Here is a 20,964-nt window from a genome sequence, read left to right as displayed (position 1 = left end):
CAGTCTCACATTCACGAGAGTAGGTTAATGTAATATTCCTGACTTGTGAGATCTCCTTGTGAAGGTATGAGTCTGTGTGTGTCCCAGGTCTATCCACTTCCAGGGAGAGAAAAGAGAGACAGGATGTTCTTTCTCCTAAAGGAAAGGGAAGGAGGTACATCTTTGGGAAAGATCCAGAGAAAGGTGTTCCAGGGGACCCATCGACAGTGATGCGCACCCCAGGGAGAGGTAGACTACTCTTCTCTGCCCCATGCCTAGCTATCAAAACGTAGTTGTAACTCAATGGTTACGGGTCTGCTATTTCTTCCTAGACAGGCTGGACATCTTTTGGATATATTTGAAAGTTGATAAGTTAAACCCTTTGCGTTCAGTGTGTCACACACACACACACACACACACACACACACACACACACACACACACACACACACACACACACACACACACACACACACACACACACACACACACACACACACACACACACACACACACATACCCCTCTTACACACACTCCTCTCATAACCCGTTCCCCCTAAATCTGAAGGAGCAGCATCGGAGGGCCCCCGTCCCAACTGGGAAGAACCACCTACCTCCCCTCCGTACACCTGTAATGCCTCCCTCAGCTCCCTCATCCACACCCCAAAGTGTTACCACGTCTCCTCAGTCAATGAGAACGCCGCCAAACGCCTGTGTCGCCGCTACGCCCAGAAGCTGATCCAACACACCAGCGACCAGCTCCTGCGGACCTACCCAGCAGCCACACGTATCGACTCCACTAACCCCAGTCCCCTACTCTTCTGGCTGCATGGAATACAGCTGGTCGCTCTCAACTACCAGACCGATGGTGAGCTAGACACTAGGAGTTGTCAACTAAGTAAAGTTTGCATCATTATGCCAAATGTGGGAGAAAGTGGGAAATTAATTTGGCTAGCTTCATATGAGGAACCGATATTTGGCCGATTGCCAGAACGAGTTGGCCCTGTCTGCATTCAGTCAAAAGTACGAAGGGACAAGGGGTTCGACGAATTCAATATTTCAGAAGTTGATTCAGAGAAGTCAATTGAAGTTGGAGCACAACATGCATCTTGAAAATGACATTGTCTGTCTGTCTGAAAGTCTAGTTGTTGGCGCACAAACCTATTTTTGAGTCTCTCCAATAGTTTACATATTTCTCTCTCTTTCTCTTTCTCTCTCCCTCTCCCTCTCTCTCTCTCTCTCTCTCTCTCTCTCTCTGACAGACCTTCCTTTGCAACTGAACGCCGCCATGTTTGAGCCTAACGGGGGTTGTGGGTACGTCCTGAAGCCCCCGGTCCTGTGGGACCCCAGCTGCCCACTCTACGGACACTTCTGCCCCCTGGACAGAGACCCAAGGGGGATGAGCCCCGTCCTGTTGTCTCTCACTGTGAGTACATAGCAGAGGTAATGGATTGAATGTATATGTGTACAACAAGTAGCTAGTGATCCTCAAAGGTTTCCTTTTTCGGTCAGTTCATCTGGTGCAACACATGTTTTCTTGATGTCTTTCTCTATCTGTGTCTCTCGCCTATCCCCCCCCTTCTCTCTTTCCATTCCTTCCAGATTATCTCTGGTCAGAATCTATGCCCAGGGACTATAGCAGGCAGTCCATGCATCGAGGTGGACATCCTGGGGATGCAGGCTGACGGGTGTCACTTCCGCACCAAACCCGTCCACCATAACCCCCTGAACCCCATATGGAACCAGAGCTTCCACTTCCCCCTGCTCATGGCTGACCTGGCCTTCCTACGGTTTACCGTGGTGGAACACAACAGCTCCCAGACCACCGCTCAGAGAATCATATCACTCAGAGCACTCAGGACAGGTAGGCACACACGCACGCTGCATCATTTAATCTGTGACTTATCTTCCACACACTGGCACACACACAAAGAGTGTGTTTTTATTAGAAGACCCAAGCCTGGTACAGCTACAGTCATTTCACATGAGACATTTCAAACATGAACACCTGCTGTGAGTGGGGCTACATTCTTTCCTAACATTAAAGATAGAATCCTTAGTTCCTACATACAGTTTTGGACTTTTAAATAAATTATATATACCCATTGATTCTTGAAAAATATAATAATAATAATAATATAACTTGTAAATTCCTCATGAGCTTAGTTCAACTGTCATATCCCATCAGAACCAAAAATATAAGCTTGTTTTAACCCCAATGTTTGTAAACAATGTAAATGCAAAGACTCTATAGCCTCAAAACATGGTTAAAACTATCATGTTGATTTCATGATGCAAGGACAGGATGGCCTGTCCTTGCATCCATAGGTTTGTCTATGAATTTGAGAGTGGTTATATTTTCTCCAGGCCCATCCCTCTGCTCTTTACAAAAACAGAGGTGGGGTGAACGCTTTGTTATTGTTTTAATTAAGGACTATAGCTTTAACACTTCTGATATGGCTCTGAATGAGCACCAAATGGTCACGTGTGGCTCAGTTGGTAGAGCATGGCTCCTGCAACGCTAGGGTTGTGGGTTCCATTCCCACGGGGGACCAGTACAAATGAAAATGTATGCACACACTATTGTAAGTCGTGTCTGCTAAATTAATAAAATGCAAACTGAATGGGCATACTGTATACCAAGGGAATGGACATGTGCAAACAAAATAGGATACATGCAAATGACCTGTACCTATTTGTCTTCACATGCCCATTCAAGGCTTACTACACCTGGATCTTTTTGTCCAGAATAATGTCGTACTGTGAAGGTAGGCTTCAGTCATGAGTATCGTCAGACAGTTTGGGTTTGATGTGTAATAAATGTAACCGACATTTTCAAAATACTGTAACCCTGTTTCAAAACTGAAAATAATTCATTATATTTTTTATTTTTCTTCTGGGGGTAGTAATGTTGCATTTGAAGGCATTCGGTGGTTGTAGAACTATGGCTGCATATCATTTTAATCCATATTTCATACAATAATACATTTGATTTTTAAAGCTACATGTTTCAGCACTCGGCAGTCCCATTCTGTGAGCTTCTGTGGCCTACCACTTTGTGGCTGAGCCGTTGTTGCTCCTAGACGTTTCCACTTCACAATAACAGCACTTACAGTTGACCGGGGCAGCTCTAGCAGTGCAGAAATTTGACCAACTGACTTGTTGGAGATAAACACAACTTTTTTCAATTTGATTAGCTAATTGAATTCACACAAAATGGGTAAAATTCTATGCCCATATAAAGTTCAGTTTAAAAGAGACAGCATGGGTAAAACAAAACTAGAGGAAAGGCAGAAAAAGTTGCAATGCTGTCAAATGAGAGCATTATATTCCCAATACTAACAGTGGCAATCCTGTCAAAACTGTGTGGGGGTGTGTGTGGCAGGATACAGACACGTGCAGCTGAGGAATCAGCACAACGAGGTCCTGCCAGTCTCCAGTCTGTTCATCTACAGCCGTACATCTGAAGACAGCGGAACAGCAGGCTCACGGCCTGCATCATGGGTGAGTCTGTAGTCTATAGTGTGTAGTGAGTGTGTAGTGGGTGAGTGTGTAGTGAGTGTGTATAGTGGGTGAGTGTGTAGTGCAGGGTTTTCTCCTACTTTTCTCCTACTGTCCTTGAGAGCTACAGGGTGTGCCGGATTTTGATTCAGCCGTGCATTAACCACTAAACTCACGCTGTGTGTGTGTCTGTGTGTCTCCCAGCTCTTCAGCACAGAGGAGCGTAGGGCTGCTGTGCAGTACAGGGTCACCGTCCATGGAGTCCCTGGGCCTGAGCCTTTTACGGTGGTGGGTGTGAGTGAGAGGACCACTGCCAGAGAGCTCCTACACAATGTAAGCATGTCATCTTTCACTTCACCATGTACTGTACCTCGGCATTCTACACATTTGGTGGGGGGTTAAGATCATTTGGAGCTTCGAGATTCATTTCAACAGTGCAATTGCAGCAATATAATGCTTAATCTCTATCTTTCTCTCTATATATATATCTGCCTCCCAGATCCTTCCATCCCTCTCCTCCTCTACTCTAGTCTCCCTCTCTTCTTACTTCCTGATGGAAGAGAGGGTGGCATTGCCCCGTGAGAGGGGGGAGGCTCAGGGTGAGGTTCGGGGTGAGAGGGGGGAGGTTCGGAAGCCTCTCCTGCAGAGGACGATCAGGCCTGAGGAGGAGATACTCAGGGTTGTCGAGAGCTGGAACCCTGACGAAGGCTACCTGGGCAGAGTATGCCTCAAAACGAGAGAAAAGGTCTGGTTGTATTTCAACCTACTCAAAATCACTGTTCCGTTCTCTTATGACCAAATGTATGACTTCCAATTAGTAAAGTCATTGCACAGTTTTTCAATTTTGTTGCTTCAGAGCCTAGAATTCAAATTATATTGGACATTTTTTTATTTGATCTACTCAACCTGTTCAGCTTGTTCAACCCCAAAACCTGCTCTGGTGGCATTGCACTGCAACTGACCCTGTTCCTTTCAATGTATGTGTGGAATGCGCCAATTATGCCATTCTTTGCAGATATGAATGAACTGTTGTTGATGTCTCTAAAAAAGACTCAACCTTAACCCTACCTTTAATATTCACCTTTGTTTCAGCTTGTGAATGACGAGAAGCCAGTTATAGAGGAGATGGAGGTGAGCTGTGGACTGGAGGACGATTCCTTTCTGGTGGAAGTACATGGAGTGTCTCCTGACCAATCACCAGTGACCCTCAGAGCTCCCAGGCACATCACAGGCAATGACCTCATCCAACAGGTAAGCATATGGGAGTCAGTCACGGGAGTGGTTACATTTCCCTTACCCCATTACTTACCAAACAAACAAAGTTGCAGGGGCAGGCTGTTATAATTACAGATCGTGCCTTTAACCGTGTACCTGATCTCCATTTCACTTGCAGACACTGAGGAAAGCCAGACAGTCCAGCCTCCTGCTGTCAGCGGGCAACGCCAGTGACTACATTCTGATAGAGGAGGTAGTCAAGGAGCCCCTGGGGCGCAGGCTCCCTGCCAGACCCACCCAGAGGATCCTTCTGGACCAGGAATGTGTATTCCAGGCCCAGGGGAGGTGGAGGGGACAGGGGAAGTTCATTCTCAGACTCAGGGAGCAGGCTCAGGGAAAAGAGGTGAGGATATAGGATGAGGACATATTTTGTGTGTGTGTGTGTGTGTGTGTGTGTGTGTGTGTGTGTGTGTGTGTGTGTGTGTGTGTGTGTGTGTGTGTGTGTGTGTGTGTGTGTGTGTGTGTGTGTGTGTGTGTGTGTGTGTGTGTGTGTGTGTGTGTGTGTGTGTGTGTGTGTGTGTGTGTGTGTGTGTGTGTGTGTGTGCGCGTGCGTGCGGGTGAGAGAGATACTTCAAGTGTTGTTGACAGCCAAATGTATGAGATTTCCTGCATGGGCCACATTTATTGAATTTGTCAGTAACTGTAAATATGTTTAGGTAAAAATGTTTGCTGTGTTTAAGATGGCAAGACCAACCCAATCAAAAGAACAGTTTGCAAATGTCTCAAAATCTTAACAAATCCCACTATTTTGTAATAACCAAAATTGGGGTTATTTCTCTGGAGTAGCTGGCCATAATTGACGGCTTCAATGTCCTCAGACAGCTCAGCGTGAAGACTGTTTCAGACCTGTTCGCGAGGATCGGCGGAAAGGAATATCGTTGGCGAGCGAGTTGAAACGACTGACAGGCCGGAGCCGGGCCGTATGGATCGAGGCTCACGCCTGCTCTGAGGTGGTGCACAGCAAGGATGAGAGGGCAGTGTGCTGTCTGCATCTGAGTGAGACCAGAGAGTGACGTTAGTGGTTCTCCTTCATACCTGTTCTACTACACACACAGTGTATTCATAGTGAATTATAGGATCTCTATGTCCAACTCATAGAGATAAATAGAGGACTCTAGTGCCCAAAAGCCTGTTTTAGCATGGGCAGCGCCATGGAGGACTTTCACAATTTTTAAGTAGTCAACTGGGTGGAACTTCCTATGGGTTAAGGAAGGATCACACAATTCCATCCAGGTCATCAGGACGGATCAGCCAATGAATTATACCAACATTCCATAACTGCAGGTGGCAGCATATTGCCAACCTTGGCTTTATACCTGTCCAGACAACACACTTCAGGTGGCAGTATGCACCCCTTTCAGTTTGTTTACCAACTCATAAAGTAGTAGAAGAAGAAAATGGAATACTTCAAAATGGAGACGGCGCTGCCTATGGTCTCATAGATGCCATAATAGAACAGATGCAGTGTTGCGCCCTCTATCTAACTCTATGGTCCAACCCTCCCTTGAGTTTCTCTAACTAACTCCATGGTCCAACCAAATCCAAGTCTACCGCATAACTTACAGCTAAACAACCTCGCTAGCATCATCATTTGGGGCAGAGAACCAACTATTCAATTTGGAATCTGGGAACCAGACTGAAGTGTAAAAAGTAATCTCTTATGTTCTCTGTTATCGATTGTCCAATTGAGAGTATTATTGTATGCTTGTAATATAATGTTTGTGTGTTTATCTCCCTTCACACACTCTAATTAAAGATATACAAGATGGGCTGACACTGGGAAGATGTGGAATTGGAGCCGTGCAACTCCAGGGTGTCTGATGTGATTTGGACCAGGCAATAAGCCTAATCTACGTCTACTTAGAGCTGGAAATGGCACCTTATCAGCATGTGAATTTATTGAAGACTTGCATTAGTTCCCCAAGCAAATGCCTAACGAAAATGGGGAGAATCTTAATTGGATTTCCTTGCCACCTTTTCGAGGAGAGGAGGCGAGGAGACCAGGAAATAAATTAACTTGTCATCAGGCAAATTACATTTACAGAGGTGGAATCACATTGTCTGTTAAAAAGAGCAGGATAAATACACATGTAGCTAGAGTCCATTCCATTCTCCTGTCCTTGTGGAACGCAGAAGACCCAGGTTCGAATCCAGTCGGAGATGAAAGACGAACACACTAACCTTAGGACAGACCAGCAGATGGTGATATTGTGCTTTCCGATGGATACATAAGACATCAATCTGGCAAGTTTGAAGTGGCTGGAGGAAATGGGAAGAATCTCAATTAGATTTCCTCGCGTCCTCTCCTCGCCTCCTTTGAGTCGAGGAGATGAAAACAGGAAATAAATGTGCTTGTCATCAGGAAAATTATGTTTAGAGGTGGAATTCCAAAATACATGTGGCTTAAAAATGCTAGTTGTGCTAGACATTTTATAGATAAAAGGATAAATAAGTACTGTATCATTTTTAAATGTGTACATGCTTTTCCCCTCTGAGAAAATAATAGTTGTTTCAAAGGAGGTGTGGCTGATTTCAAAACACTTCTGCGGTAGGATACACCCGAGCATCCTTCGCCGGAGGTGGCAGTCGAGGAGAGGAGCCAAACTCCTTCGTTGACCTATTAACAAATTGACACGCTCCAACATATGCCAACCCCTTACTGGATTCCGGGTCACAGAGGAGAGGAAGGACTTTTTCCCAATTGAGAATCTCCCATGGTCAGACTCAAATAATCAGACAATTTCACTAGTCATCCCTCAAAACTAATTTCTACATTAACGTCAAATGTGTTTAAAGAAAATTCTCTATTTTACATTACTGCTGGTGTACAATACTGCGAACTTATTGTGATATTAGTATATTAAACATTCCCAGTGCTATAGCTGTATCCTTTGGTCTATTTCCTCACAATGAATCTCTACAGTGACATACTTGAATTTGACACCAAACCGCTGTGATGACTGATACAAGGACTTGATCAAAAAAGTTTGATTTTATTACAAAGCCACTAGCACAACAATATAACTCCTTGTTCAGCAGTCATTTTGAAATCAGTGCAAAATACATACAGCAGACAAACTCAAATCATACAAGTGCAGGAACCCAGAAAACTGTTTTGTATTTGTAAAATAAAAAAAACACAGCAAAGAGTTTATTTAACCATGTTCAGGTTTTGCATTTAAAGCTACATAATGCAAAAATGAAATAAAAATATCATTGTTCTTGCTGTTTCTTGAGCCATGTCATAACCAAGCTAGGCACACAGGTAGGAGAAACAAATACACAGAAGAGAGCAATTTAACCTCAGACTTAACTGTCAAATAATAATTCATTGAAGAACTAGTCTATTCATCAACAATATTGATATACTATCAACAATCAAGCATACACTCCCTTGACATTAACATTCTTAGAATATTAGCCTAAATATAAACAATATGATATGAACATTCCGCTTGATGGACATTAACATTCTTAGAATATTAGCCTAAATATAAACAATAAGATATGAACATTCCGCTTGATGGATTCCATATTTTTTGGGGGGGAAAGCCAGAGGAGTACAATACATGCTGTTGGGAAAATGCTAATAATTATAATACACATGGCTAGAACATAGAAACTCCTCTAGAAATGTTTTGTCAGTCACTGAAGGTGTAGGAATTGAACATGCAGCATTAGTATATTAGCCTACTAGTTAAATCAGACGGAATGCTGCGTTCACTATTCACACAGCCGTGGTCAGTCTGGTTTAACTAGGCCATTAGTTTTAATAACAAATGAATATGATGCAGCTTAAAATCAAGTCAAATAGTGAATATAACCAATGTCACACACACAACTATCTGAACATCGTTTACATTAAGAAAGCAAACTAAAATTCCAACTCCACATTTTCCTCACAGAAAATCATTGAGGAAAATTGAAATTACAGTTGTTGTCTTCCTGAATTGACCAAATTGAAATAGCCCCAACCCTGTAAGGACACACCTGGTTTGGCACACAGCACTAGGACTGACAATATGTGCTTTAAATTAGTCCTGTGCTCTAAACTGCACCTGTTGAAGTGAAGTGTTCACTAGAAACATTTGACAATGGCACAATAACAACCGGAATTCAACTGAACTCTACACACACTTTGACATCCTTCCAAAAAGAAATGAGAAAAAACAGCAACAGTAGGGGAAGTGTAAGATTGGAGAGGCACGCACGCACGCACGCACGCACGCCATCCACTAGGTACAGTCTTGGTACGAGTACTAAGAAATACTGTTGTAATAACTACAAGTAGAATATATTTTAAATTATATTGAATTTAAATGAATATAGGGTTAGCGTATTGTGTGACTGTTACCGGAGCAAAACATAACTGTTTTTTAGGACAGCGTTTCCCAAACTCGGTCCTGGGTGAACGTTTAGTTTTTTGTCCTAGCACTACACAGCTGATTCAAGTAACCAACTCATCATTAAGCTAGTGCTAGGACAAAAACCAAAACGTGTTCCCAGGGGGGGCCCCAGGACCGAGTTTGGGAAACCCTGTTTTAGGATGCATTTGAGTAGCAAAACTGGTGAGATGTCTTCAGTCATTCCACTGGAAGCATGTTGGGTGTAATATATTCTTATTTTACTGTGCAGCTGCAATTGAAATTAGTTTAAATACTTTTAAGCCCATCCTCATTAACTTAATTGTACCATGTATCATAACAGATTTACAACAACAAAAATAACACACCAACAGAAAATCAGTTATGCCTGAATGTACACAAAAACACACCATCAAAGAAAATCTTGTCAGCTAGAACATAGAAATGTTCAGCAATCATACAGAAACAAAAATCAGCTTACTGACCTAGTCAACAGAACAACAAGAATATATCTCTTTCAGGGTGCATGTGTGGCAAATTAATTGAGAAGTTTGTCACAAAGTAAGCAGGCCTACTTTAGTTACTACACAGCTATTCCCCATTTAATATTCAAGCTGCAGGTGTGTTGCTATGGTTACAAACTGTAATGACAGGGGAGCGGTTAAATAGACGAAGGGAGTATCTTGTTGGTTATGACTAACAACCACCCAACACACACATCTGTTTAGTGTTCAAGGTAGAAATTGCCCCCAACTACAGATCTAGGATCAGATTTTCCCAACCCCAATCCTATTGGGTGTGATTATAAAATGTCCAATATCTGACCCTGCATCAGTGGTTAATTATGGGCAACTTCCACTTTGAGGGTGTTTGGGGGTTTATTCTTTGACATCTACAGCGGTTGCCTATCACTCCACTCCCTCTAAAATACCACAACTCTACATTGTGTAGTTTACACAGATCATCCCTCTCTGACAGCACACTGAATGTGGGTCTCCATGGCTGGTCCGTTGTCCACTATTGTCTTCCCACTGGTGGCTGAAGTTGTGATGATTATGGCTCCCAGACAATAAAAACAGTCAAAATGGCTGATTGGCCAAGTCACTGCTAGCTTAACAGTCCGAATGCACAAACACGTGCACACACATGCTCACCTACAAACACACAATCAGACCTGGGCACGCACACTCACTCACACAAATACACACACAGACAGTTCTGAGGCAGTACCTCTAGCTGAATCCCTGGTCATATCGGCCTTTAATCATCATGTTCAATAAAGGGCCAACCTACAGAACAGAAAGCACATTGATGCATTAAAATACAATCGCACTAAAACAAGTCCATTGTTGAAAACCTATTAGGGCCTACTACTAGGTGAGATACTGTAGCTATAGCTTTGTTTCACTGAGTGTCCTGTCCTCTAGTCTTTGTGCTGTACCACACATCCCCCTTCTTCCATTCACTCTGTGCTAAATCAGGTAGACCATAAATATTCACAGTAATTGGGTTGCTATCAGGGTCAGCGTTCCGGAGCCGTAAGATTCCGGGCATGGCAAGCTTTCTGCACTATTCCTACAGGACCAACTAAATACAGAGCCGCCAAATGGAATGTCATTCATCTGATGTCATGTTCTAGTTATGGAACCAGCCAGAATCTTCATCTCAATGGAATCTCATTGGGATCTCAGAGCTGTGAAATGTCATTTGATGTTCTAGAAATTAGGTGATTTAGTCATGTTCTAGTTCTGGAACTAGTGAGTCTATGGGATCTTTGGCAACCTGGTCCAGATATGTTTGTTCTTGGGTTTAGCCAACTCTGACTATGGCTGTCATGCCCAGATATGACATTATGGCTGTCATGCCCAGATATGACATTATGGCTGTCATGCCCAGATATGACATTATGGCTGTCATGCCCAGATATGACATTATGGCTGTCATGACAGATATGGCTAAAGTAGCCAGTGCATACAAAAAAACCAAGGTTTCTACAACGGGTTGGTCAAAACAAGCATTGTGATGGGTGGGCTTCGCCTCGTACCTACGACCGCAACACAGACGTGCTAAAAAAGTCAAAACCCACGGCCTCTCGTGTACAATTGCTTTAACATACCAGACTAGATCTCCCATAAATAAATCCCATCAGAATATTCCTCATCTGTCCAGTTCCAGTACCTGGTGTGGGTCTCCCAGTGCCTCCCCCAGCATCTTCTCTATGTTTCTCATGATGGCCACCTTCTGATGAGCTCTCAGTGGGTACTCGATCCTCTTGGGCGTGGGCGCACCCTGGGGGAATAACAGATCATTTAGTGAGGACAGAAATATAACATGTCCTCTAATACTATTTCTATTAGTAAGGGATGTATCAAGGTGATCCAAGCTAATTAAAAATGATTAGCGAAGAGAGCACAGTGAGAAATCTATCTTTCAATGCAAAGATATTCAATTCACTTCACCAATATTTTGACCGTAATAGTGCCTTCTTTAGGGTGCCACAACATTAGTTGACATGAATGTAGTAAAGATGATACTGACATGGTGATACATTTTGGCATATATCAGTGAGCACATTCAGTACCTTGTACCAGAAGTTGACAGTGATGGTCACTCCACCACTCAACAGGGACTCAATGTGGTGCCACCTGAATTAGCCATGAAACGAAAACAGAGCAGACTTATCAGATCATTTACAATGTCACCGACAGGTCAAACTGACCAGTCTGGTTCCACAATGCCACAGTGTTGACATTGCAGCGACAGAATCCTCAGTGAGAAAACAGCATCAAAATCAGTCTATTTTCAGTCTCGGTACAGAACGACTCTTACCAATACACACTGTACTGTACATGGGATCCCACCACACACATAATACTAGGTAGAACAGTGTAAAGCAGCTCCTACCAGTACATGGGGATGTAGAGAACATCTCCCGGGCCCACCACAGTCTCATAGCCCGACACATTCTTAAAGTTGGGAAACCTCTCATAGTCAGGGTTCTCAAAGTCAACCTACAAATGGCAAAAGTAAACTTGCTGTTAGTAAGATGAATTAAAAACAAACAGAAACAGTTGAGAAACAGAAAATCCACTGCATATCAAATCAAACACCGGTTTCTAAAGGGACCACAATGGAAATACGTTTTCCTTGATGTGTTATCCTCTATGACTGCATTGTATCCACGTCTGGTTGATTGTTTTAAAATGGTCAAATAAATGACATCAGAAAGTAGGGTTTACCTGGCTCTGTCTGTCACAGGGGTGGTGAACAGGGAAGGGGTAGAGACACTCAAACTGGTCGGGAGGGAACAGGATGCACCTCTTGTAACCTTTGATTTGTGCAAAGAAGTTCTGCTGCTCGTCGTAATGGGCTGGCGTCACGTTGCCTACAAACATTGAGCAGATCACAGGATTACCTGTCTGTCTCTGGAGGAGCAATGCCCTTAAGCTAATTTCAGCTGAAATGAAGGTGAGTGAATTTCTTTCTTAATGCCCTTTCCACAAGGCATTTCACTGCACATTGAGACAGGGTAGTTCACTCTTTCCATCAGCGATATATGGCACCCACATTGTAGATATACTGTATATAATTTCCTTGTCTAATAGGACTAGGGAAATCACCTGCTAGCCCATGGTCCCATGCCTAAAAGCCCCAGGGTCCCTTCCTTACCAGGGTTCTCCCCAAAGAATGTAAAAAGCGGCGCTGATTTTGTACCTTTAAAAAGCAACTATTTGTTATCATTTATGGACCAAGACTGCAGGAAAACGCCAAAATCTCTGAGTCCCAAGGGAGGCACTGACCCCTTCCAGGCCTCCCATCCCCAGCAGCACCAACCTTGTTAAAACATCCTGGGGAAAACCCTGCTAAACCTTCATTCCTATAAACCCCTTAGTTCCTTACCCTCCATGCCTATAGGCCAGGGCTAGGTCTCTTACCCTCCATGCCTATAGGCCAGGGCTAGGTCTCTTACCCTCCATGCCTATAGGCCAGGGCTAGGTCTCTTACCCTCCATGCCTATAGGCCAGGGCTAGGTCTCTTACCCTCCATGCCTATAGGCCAGGGCTAGGTCTCTTACCCTCCATGCCTATAGGCCAGGGCTAGGTCTCTTACCCTCCATGCCTATAGGCCAGGGCTAGGTCTCTTACCCTCCATGCCTATAGGCCAGGGCTAGGTCTCTTACCCTCCATGCCTATGAGCAGCAGGTTGGAGGTGAGCTGGCCCCAGTTTCTCTTGCTCTGCTGCTTGGTGATCCAGTTCCAGTTGAAACCCAGGAAGTCCACCACAATCTTTCTGCCCACTGTGTCGTTCAGTGTCTGCTGCAGGTACACCCTGGGAGGATGAACAGAATAGAATTAGACCATCTGATGAGACAGAAATGGATCTTCTGCTTTGCACATATTTTGGAAGGAGCACAGCCACAGAGGGAGCTGCAGTACAGTGATCCTGGAGCTAGTTGGAGCACAATGTGGATAGAGACACAAAGGATAAGACTGTCCTGTATGGCACTGTCATTAACAGTCCAAAGAAGGGGTAATGCTGTAACTGTAGAGTCAACTACTGATAAAAGCAAAAGGGTTGGAACTGTAGTGAATATACTGCTGTAAGCCCAGTGGTTAACACAGATATACAGAGGAATGAAGAGAAATACAATTGAATAGGGACAGTTGAAATGCAATGCACTTCCACAGAGTTTGCACTTATCAGGAGTCAAGTGTACTCAGCAAGTGTACATGCATCCGGAAATGAAAGCTTGTCTTGCCAATAGAAAATGTTCAACCCGGCTCAGAAGAAAGCATTCCTTGCCAAACCACAAAGAATGATTTCAATTAGAAAACAGTAATGCCATGCAACAAACGTTGCACAAAACCACCACTATATAATGTGACAGAAAACGTAATTGAACTGATCAAATCTACAGTACATAGACACAAGCAGCAAGCATTAGTTCTAAGGAAGGGGCTCAGGGCAGTAAGTGATATGTGTGTGCGTGTGTCGCTCTCTCTCCCAGGCCAAGCAACTCAGTCAGGTGAGAGTGGTACAAAGTGTTCCCAAGATGCCTTATACGTAAATGCTTAGTCATTCTCCACAGCTAGCTATTTCAGTTCCTGCATTAGATTTAATTTGACTCACTCAACATTTTACTTTCGTCTAAAGAGCAATGCCCAGCACTCCTGCAACGCAAACACCTAGACTGGATAGCATTTCATCTGATTCTGTCCATATTACACATGTTTTGTGACTCAAATAAGAGAAGTTGTATATTACTTTCACTCATATTCAGCACTGATAAAAATGTCTCTAATATTTTTCATCAACTGTCCCTAAGGACCTAGCTCTACTGCAGCAGGTCAGCAGAACAAACAGCAGATCATCCTCCCTCAGATGATGGTTTAATATAGCCATTTACACAAAAACATTACCTCTCATCTCCTCCCTCTTCCTGCGTTTTATGCATTTTCTCCACAAAATCCGAGAATTTCATGTCTATCCGTCGAGACTTGGGTACAAAGTTCTCAAAGTTGGCCATTTTCTTCTCGTCATAGTAGAGGAATTTGTGGTTTTCCGCGATGTACACAGAGAAGTCCCCGTTTCCAATGTTCTCCTGCAGGTAGGGGATGTCCCACTGGAGAGCCGGATACACTAGATTGGTGTCTGTTAAAACCACAGGTTCCTGGAAGCCCCCCCCCAAAAAGGAGGATTTGTTAGATTAGAAAAAGACGGCATATACTTTGATCTTTTTATTCCTTATAATATAGCACTGAAGCAAGCAACAATTTTGGTTAAATTATACAAAAAGTATTCAACTTTTTTACATAATTTGTTAACATGTTTTCCTAATAGTGATAGGCCTAACGTTATATGCATTAAATATCATTATAAACTGGGTGGTTCGAGCCCTGAATGCTGATTGGCTGACAGCCGTGGTATACCAGACCATAAAATATCAATATACATCTAATCCGTTTTCCTTTGACGCATTGAATAGTTCGGCTATAGTAAGTCCAAATTAAATGCATGGGGAATTCATCAATATTTAATAGCTTTTAATACATTATACGTATGATCCTTTGGCACGTAGCAAAGAAAGGCACACCTGTCTCTGGCGAATAGGAAGAGCCTGCATTGGCCATGTGTATCAACAACACTGCGGTTTGCTGGCAAGCAGAGCGATTGATGGTCCCATTGGACACAAGTGGCAAGTGCTACGTGACTACTGGAACGTAGGCTGTGTAGCACATGCGCGCTGCGCCGCTGCACTGCATTTCATTAGCGAAGCCCGTACAGCAAGCAGGGCGGAAGCAAGAGGCAAAATATACTGAATGAATTATGAATAGGATACGTTAGCTCCATTTCAACAGACTATGTTGTTTGACTTTTTAACTTGGGTCAATAAGACGCTATTCAACTAATTTCATGTCAACAGCAAATTGTTGGTCTACTCTATTTGGTACTCTACTGTTTATCGCGCGGGTACACTACTGTTTATCGCGCGGTAAATCTGAATTATACAGCTCATTCACCTCCTAGTCAACATTGCTGTGTCTGGTCAAAACTCAATCCCTCCTCTCCCCCCCCCATCCTCATCCTCTCTTTCCCTCTCCCATCTGAGTTCACCGGGAGTTCACCACAGGTCATAATAGTGGAACACAACCATTCTATGCCACACGCCCCCCCCCCCAAAAAAATACAAAAATATTTGAATCACGCAGTCAACTGCTCCTATAAAAATAGCTGAATAAAGACCAAGGAATAAAACCTGTGATTTGCATGCAGAAAAAGTTTACTTTGCAGATGGATCACGCAGCACACAAAACAGTTATGTCTGCCATGCACAATGCCTAGCTTTGTGTATGGGACATATAACTGATAATTCACTACAGTTCACTGTTATGTCAACAGTTAGTTACACTGTAATAGCCTAGATATCCAATATGCATCCATAGTACCATGCCTGCTGCCAGCATGCCAAATATTAACAGCCAGCATTGATCTTCCAGGCTGTAGCCTAATCTCTGGAATTGTATAATCATATTTCAAAGAAAGGCACATCAATGGATGCAAAAGACAGTCATATGAGAAATACTGATTTATTTAGTGGTACGTGCATTTCAGTGTTATAACAGGGTGTGACTGTTGCATTCCTCTGATGTAGGCCAAGTTAGAGATCAACCAGTCGATATGATTTCATGGGAATCCATGTCATATCAGATGTAGTAAATGCCGACTGACTTTTGGAGAGAAGCATTCAAGTGGAGGCATGACATGTTTTTTTATTGAACATAAAGCAAGGGAGGTGGCACGTGTACATTGAGAGGACCTTACTAACAAGGGGTCCAGATTACCTGGTTTACAAATAGTATCAGACAGGAGAAGAAAAAAAAATCTGCTTCATTGGCTAACTAGGAAAATAAGATAGTCAATGGTAGGCAAGATGTGTGTTACCAGCAAACTGATTATCTACACTGCAGTGTCATGCCATGCAGACTTGTCAAGTCCAGTGTTCTTTGGCCTTGGTTCTGGGGACCAAGGGGTTGTAACCTAGGCTACAGCCAAACTTGTGTTCCAATCCAGCGTCAAAAACACCTGTTTCACCTAATCATCAAGCCCTGCCATGATAAATTGGAATAACACCCCATACGAAGGACCCCAGGCCCAGGTTGGAAGAACACTGGACTTGTCCACTATCACCCAGCGAAGTAGGGTCTCTCTTGCATGAGATTTGATTCATGCAGAACAAGCCTGGATAAAACAGGTGAAATTGAAAAAAATAGAACCACTGTCAAAATCATGTTATCTGGCTTGCCAGGCAGCTGATTCAGTTGAGAGAACATTGGCTATCTTACCAACAACATACAGGATACAAGCAGGTGGTGTGTGCAAGACAAAATACTTGTTGATTAACATTATTTGACAATGTAGCAGCTAGCCATATAGCTATCGTTAGCTAATTACTTTTGTTTCTCACCAAATACCTCGTACACCGGCCTGCACATTGATCTGGTACTGGTACTGTATATTATAGCTCCATTCTTGTATATTTTATTCCTCGTGTTACTATTTTTAATTGTTCTTATTGTTTTTTAACTGCATCGTTGGGAAGGGCTAGTAAGCAAGCATTTCACGGTAAAGTATACACCCGTTGTATTAGGCCCATTTGACAAATACAATGGGTTACTTAATTTGAGCTAGCTATCAGACTTGAACAAAAACATGACAGCAAATTAATTGTCATGTCAACTGTCACTTTACCTCGTTGTTTATGAGCATCTCAGCTCTAGGATCCGTGTGAGAGAGTCTGGGAATCGGTCTGGTCTGGAAAGGATACTTTCGAAGTTGAGAGTCGTTCCAGATAGGGCTGTGGACCTCCGGCTCCGAGAATGATGCGGCACCGCCTTCGCTCGCCGTCGGATCATTCTCGACCACTGTTGCCGCTGCCATGCCGGTGTACCGAACCCAAGCCAAGATTTCCCCTCGCCCGCTGTCAAAGGATGTTCTCTTGACTCGAGATACTGACACCTCTTCTTTAGGACTTATGCTACGTGTTTGCTCACAACATTGCCATGCATAAATTGTCTGTTTCTTTCCCGATGCAATACATTAAACACCGAGCCTACAAGCTTCCAAAGCTCAGTGGTTGCTAGCACCAGTCAAATGTGTAAACAGCCGTGACCACTGAGGTATAATAAGAACGGCAGTGACAGGCATAAAAACAAACGACGAAAATGTTTTTGGAAGGGAAATACCAAGCGAGGTGTAGTACCCAGAATGAGAGTACAGCGACATCTAGTGTACTGAATGACTAACTGCTATAGAGCAACTTCGCACACATCCATCAGATGGCGTCAGAGTACTGCTATTTGATTAGAACGAAAACTGTCAGAAAAATAGATCTTGCTCAGGTTTCTGACATCACAGTGTATACAAACAATTCCAAATTACATTCACTTGAAATCTTGAAATGAGATTCGCCCATAGACTATAGGATTCTGAGTTGAAACTCGGTGCAAATAACATACATTTTATGTATCTTTGCTCATCTCTCTTTATGTGTGTGTGTGTGCAGGGTTGGATGGATTACATTAAAAATGTAATCAGTTACTGATTACGTGACAATAAAGGTCATTAGTAACATAATTCATTGGATTACTCGAAATGTGTAATTTAAGGATTACTTATGGATTACTTCCTTGGTTAGTCAGCATCTCTGCCTCCTCAAGTTTATGCTGTACACCAATCAGTTCCCTCTCTAAAGAGAAATCAAATTATACTGTATGTCATCCCAGTGCTTTGGAAGTGAACAGGACACAAAGATCCTGATGAAATGTGGGATGAATGAGGTCTCAGTAAATGCGGGTCTTAAGTTTTGGTTACAAAATGGTTCTGTCGAAAGCAAATTTGGCATCAGATTTCAAATAGATTAGAACAGAATTTCCACTGAAAGGTGACTTCCAAGATGTCTGGCTTACTCAGCACAGCACAGCACAACTATTTTATTATGTTTTAGGCGAACACTTCTAGCACACATCCTGATTAGATTGAGTAATCAAATATGTAATCAGTTGTTGACGGTAACTTTACAGTGCTTTCGGAAAGTATTCAGATCCCTTGACTTTTTCCACATTTTGTTATGTTACAGCCTTATTCTAAAATTGATTAAAATACATATTCTCCTCATCAATCTACACAATACCACATAATGACAAATAGAAAACATGTTTTTAGAATTTTTTGTAAATGTATTTAAAATAAAAATCAGAAATACATTATTTACATAAGTATTCAGACCCTTTGCTATGAGACTCTAAATTGAGCTCAGGTGCATCCTGCTTCCATTGATCAACCTTGAGATGTTTCTACAACTTAATTGGAGTCCACCTGTGGTAAATTCAATATATTGGACATTGGAAAGGCACACACCTGTCTATATAACTATATAAGGTCCCACACTTGACAGTGCATGTCAGAGAAAAAAAACAAAACCAGGTCGAAGGAATTGTCTGTAGAGCTCTGAGATATGACTGTGTCGAGGCACCGATCTGGGGAAGGGTACCAAAACATTTCTGCAGCAATGAAGGTACCCAAGAACACAGTGGCCTCCATCATTCTTGAATGGAAGAAGTTTGGAACCACCAAGACTCTTCCTAGAGCTGGCCACCCGGCCAAACTGAACAATCAGGGGAGAAGGGCCTTGGTCAGGGAGGTGACCAAGAACCCGATGGTCACTCTGACAGAGCTCTAGAGTTCCTCTGGGGAGATGGGAGAACCTTCCAGGAGGACAACCATGTCTGCAGCACTCCACCAATCAGGCCTTTATGGTACAATGGCCAGACAGAAGCCACTCCTCAGTAAAAGGCACATGACAGCCCGCTTGGAGTTTGCCAAAAGGCACGTAAAGGACTCTCAGACCATGAGAAACAAGATTATCTGGTCTGATGAAATCAAGATTGAACTCTTTGGCCTGAATGCCAAGTGTCACGTCTGGAGGAAACCTGGCACCATCCCTACGGTGAAGCATGGTGGTGGCAGCATCATGCTGTGGGGATGTTTTTCAGCTGTAGTGACTGGAGACTAGTCAGGATCAAGGGAAATATGAACGAAGCAAAGTATAGAGAGATCCTTGATGAAAACCTGCTCCAGGGCACTCAGGACCTCAGACTGGGGTGAAGGTTCACCTTCCAACAGGACAACAACTCTAAGCACACAGCCAAGACAACACAAGCCAGAGCCCGGACTTGAACCTGATCGAACATCTCTGGAGAGACTTGAAAATAGCTGTGCAGCAACGCTCCTCATCCAACCTGACAGAGCTTGAGAAGATCTGCAAAGAAAAATGGGAGAAACTCCCAAAATAGAGGTGTGCCAAGCTTGTAGCGTCATACCCAAGAAGACTCAAGGCTGTATTCACTGCCAAAGGTGCGTCAACAAAGTACTGAGTAAAGTGTCTGAATACTTATGTAAACGTCATATTTCAGTTTTTTATTTTTAATACATTTGCGAAAATGTCTAAAAACCTGTTTTTGCTTTGTCATTATGGGGTATTGTGTGTAGATTGATGAGAAGAAAAACAATTTAATCCATTTTAGAATAAGGCTGTAACGTAACAAAATCTGGAGAAAGTCAAGGGGTCTGAATACTTTTCGAATGCACTGTATTAATGTAACTGTAATCTGATTACACCTTTTTTCAAAAGGTGTCTGGCAGTTACTTCATTTTTGTAATATGATTTTTATTATTAATACTTGTTACATGTAATAAATTACTACCCAACCCTGTGTGTGTGTGTGTGTGTGTGTGTGTGTGTGTGTGTGTGTAAACTGTAGATGTGTGTACGCACGTGCATGCGTGACGTCTGTACAGGAGTGCGTGTCTGAGTGAGTCTGTCCATGCATTTGTATGCATGTGTGTTAGGTGGAGGGGAGAGACAAATACTTTTGAAATGGTCTGTCAATATTTAAACATTGGTTACAGTAACCTCTTACTTCATTGACCCCTGGGTAAACTCTATGGTCACACTTTGAAGATAGCATTCTATTTGTATTGCACACCATTGACTTTGCTCAGTCATCTGACCAGCTGATCAAGGCTACAGTTTCTTTACTTTGTCTGTGTAACTTTGGCCAGTTTCTGTACCTTTTGTACCAACCACCTTAAAGGCCCACTATTTTATATTTTTAGGAATTGAGGAGGGGGCCTTTAATAATTATTTTGCCATAAATACCACATGATATTTTGTACTGTAAAACTTCAAGTTTCAAAGTTTATTTGCCACATGCACAGGATACAACAGGTGTAAAACACAGTGAAATTCTTACCTTGAGAGTTCTTTCCAACATGGCAGTGATAA

The 20,964-nt window shown here is 42.9% G+C and overlaps 2 protein-coding genes across 11 annotated transcripts in view; one reads left to right on the top strand and one right to left on the bottom strand.

The window, feature by feature from the left end:
* The window catches only part of LOC106577205 (1-phosphatidylinositol 4,5-bisphosphate phosphodiesterase epsilon-1), a 34,435-nt gene extending 26,801 nt beyond the window's left edge, over positions 1-7,634 (top strand). For 7 of the 10 annotated variants that reach the window (XM_014155104.2, XM_045700997.1, XM_014155105.2 and 4 more), the window contains 11 exons: positions 88-228; positions 548-847; positions 1,242-1,405; positions 1,582-1,843; positions 3,365-3,483; positions 3,685-3,813; positions 3,980-4,225; positions 4,573-4,731; positions 4,874-5,098; positions 5,574-5,769; positions 6,512-7,634. In XM_014155104.2, coding sequence (XP_014010579.2) covers positions 88-228; positions 548-847; positions 1,242-1,405; positions 1,582-1,843; positions 3,365-3,483; positions 3,685-3,813; positions 3,980-4,225; positions 4,573-4,731; positions 4,874-5,098; positions 5,574-5,768 — 1,940 coding nt within the window. In that variant the 3' untranslated portion in view covers position 5,769; positions 6,512-7,634. Of the gene's footprint in view, positions 1-87; positions 229-547; positions 848-1,241; positions 1,423-1,581; positions 1,844-3,364; positions 3,484-3,684; positions 3,814-3,979; positions 4,226-4,572; positions 4,732-4,873; positions 5,099-5,573 lie in introns of those variants that run through there. The other 3 variants (XR_006760416.1, XM_014155107.2, XM_014155108.2) reach the window with 3 other exon arrangements.
* A 94-nt stretch (positions 7,635-7,728) lies between these two features.
* hif1an (hypoxia inducible factor 1 subunit alpha inhibitor) lies at positions 7,729-17,819 on the bottom strand. Its single transcript, XM_014155109.2, has 8 exons — positions 17,370-17,819; positions 14,540-14,790; positions 13,300-13,448; positions 12,359-12,504; positions 12,024-12,130; positions 11,701-11,764; positions 11,298-11,408; positions 7,729-10,408 (listed from the first exon to the last, which is right to left on the bottom strand). The coding sequence occupies exons 1-8, from the start codon at positions 17,556-17,558 to the stop codon at positions 10,352-10,354; spliced, it is 1,074 nt and encodes a 357-aa protein (XP_014010584.1). The 5' UTR covers positions 17,559-17,819; the 3' UTR covers positions 7,729-10,351.
* Positions 17,820-20,964: the final 3,145 nt, after the last annotated feature.

This window comes from Salmo salar, chromosome ssa18 (assembly GCF_905237065.1).
Source record: "Salmo salar chromosome ssa18, Ssal_v3.1, whole genome shotgun sequence".
Taxonomy (NCBI): domain Eukaryota; kingdom Metazoa; phylum Chordata; class Actinopteri; order Salmoniformes; family Salmonidae; genus Salmo; species Salmo salar.
The sequence above is the reverse complement of the archived record's forward strand: the minus strand, read 5'-3'. Positions and strand labels throughout refer to the sequence as shown.

Coding starts and splice junctions, on each gene's coding strand:
- hif1an (XM_014155109.2), bottom strand. CDS start 17,558: ATGGCAGCGGCAACAGTGGTCGAGAATGATCCGACGGCGAGCGAAGGC. Junction 12,505..13,299: donor GCTGCTCATAGGCATGGAGG/GTAAGAGACCTA, acceptor CAATGTTTGTAG/GCAACGTGACGCCAGCCCAT. Junction 11,409..11,700: donor CTGTCAACTTCTGGTACAAG/GTACTGAATGTG, acceptor TTATTCCCCCAG/GGTGCGCCCACGCCCAAGAG.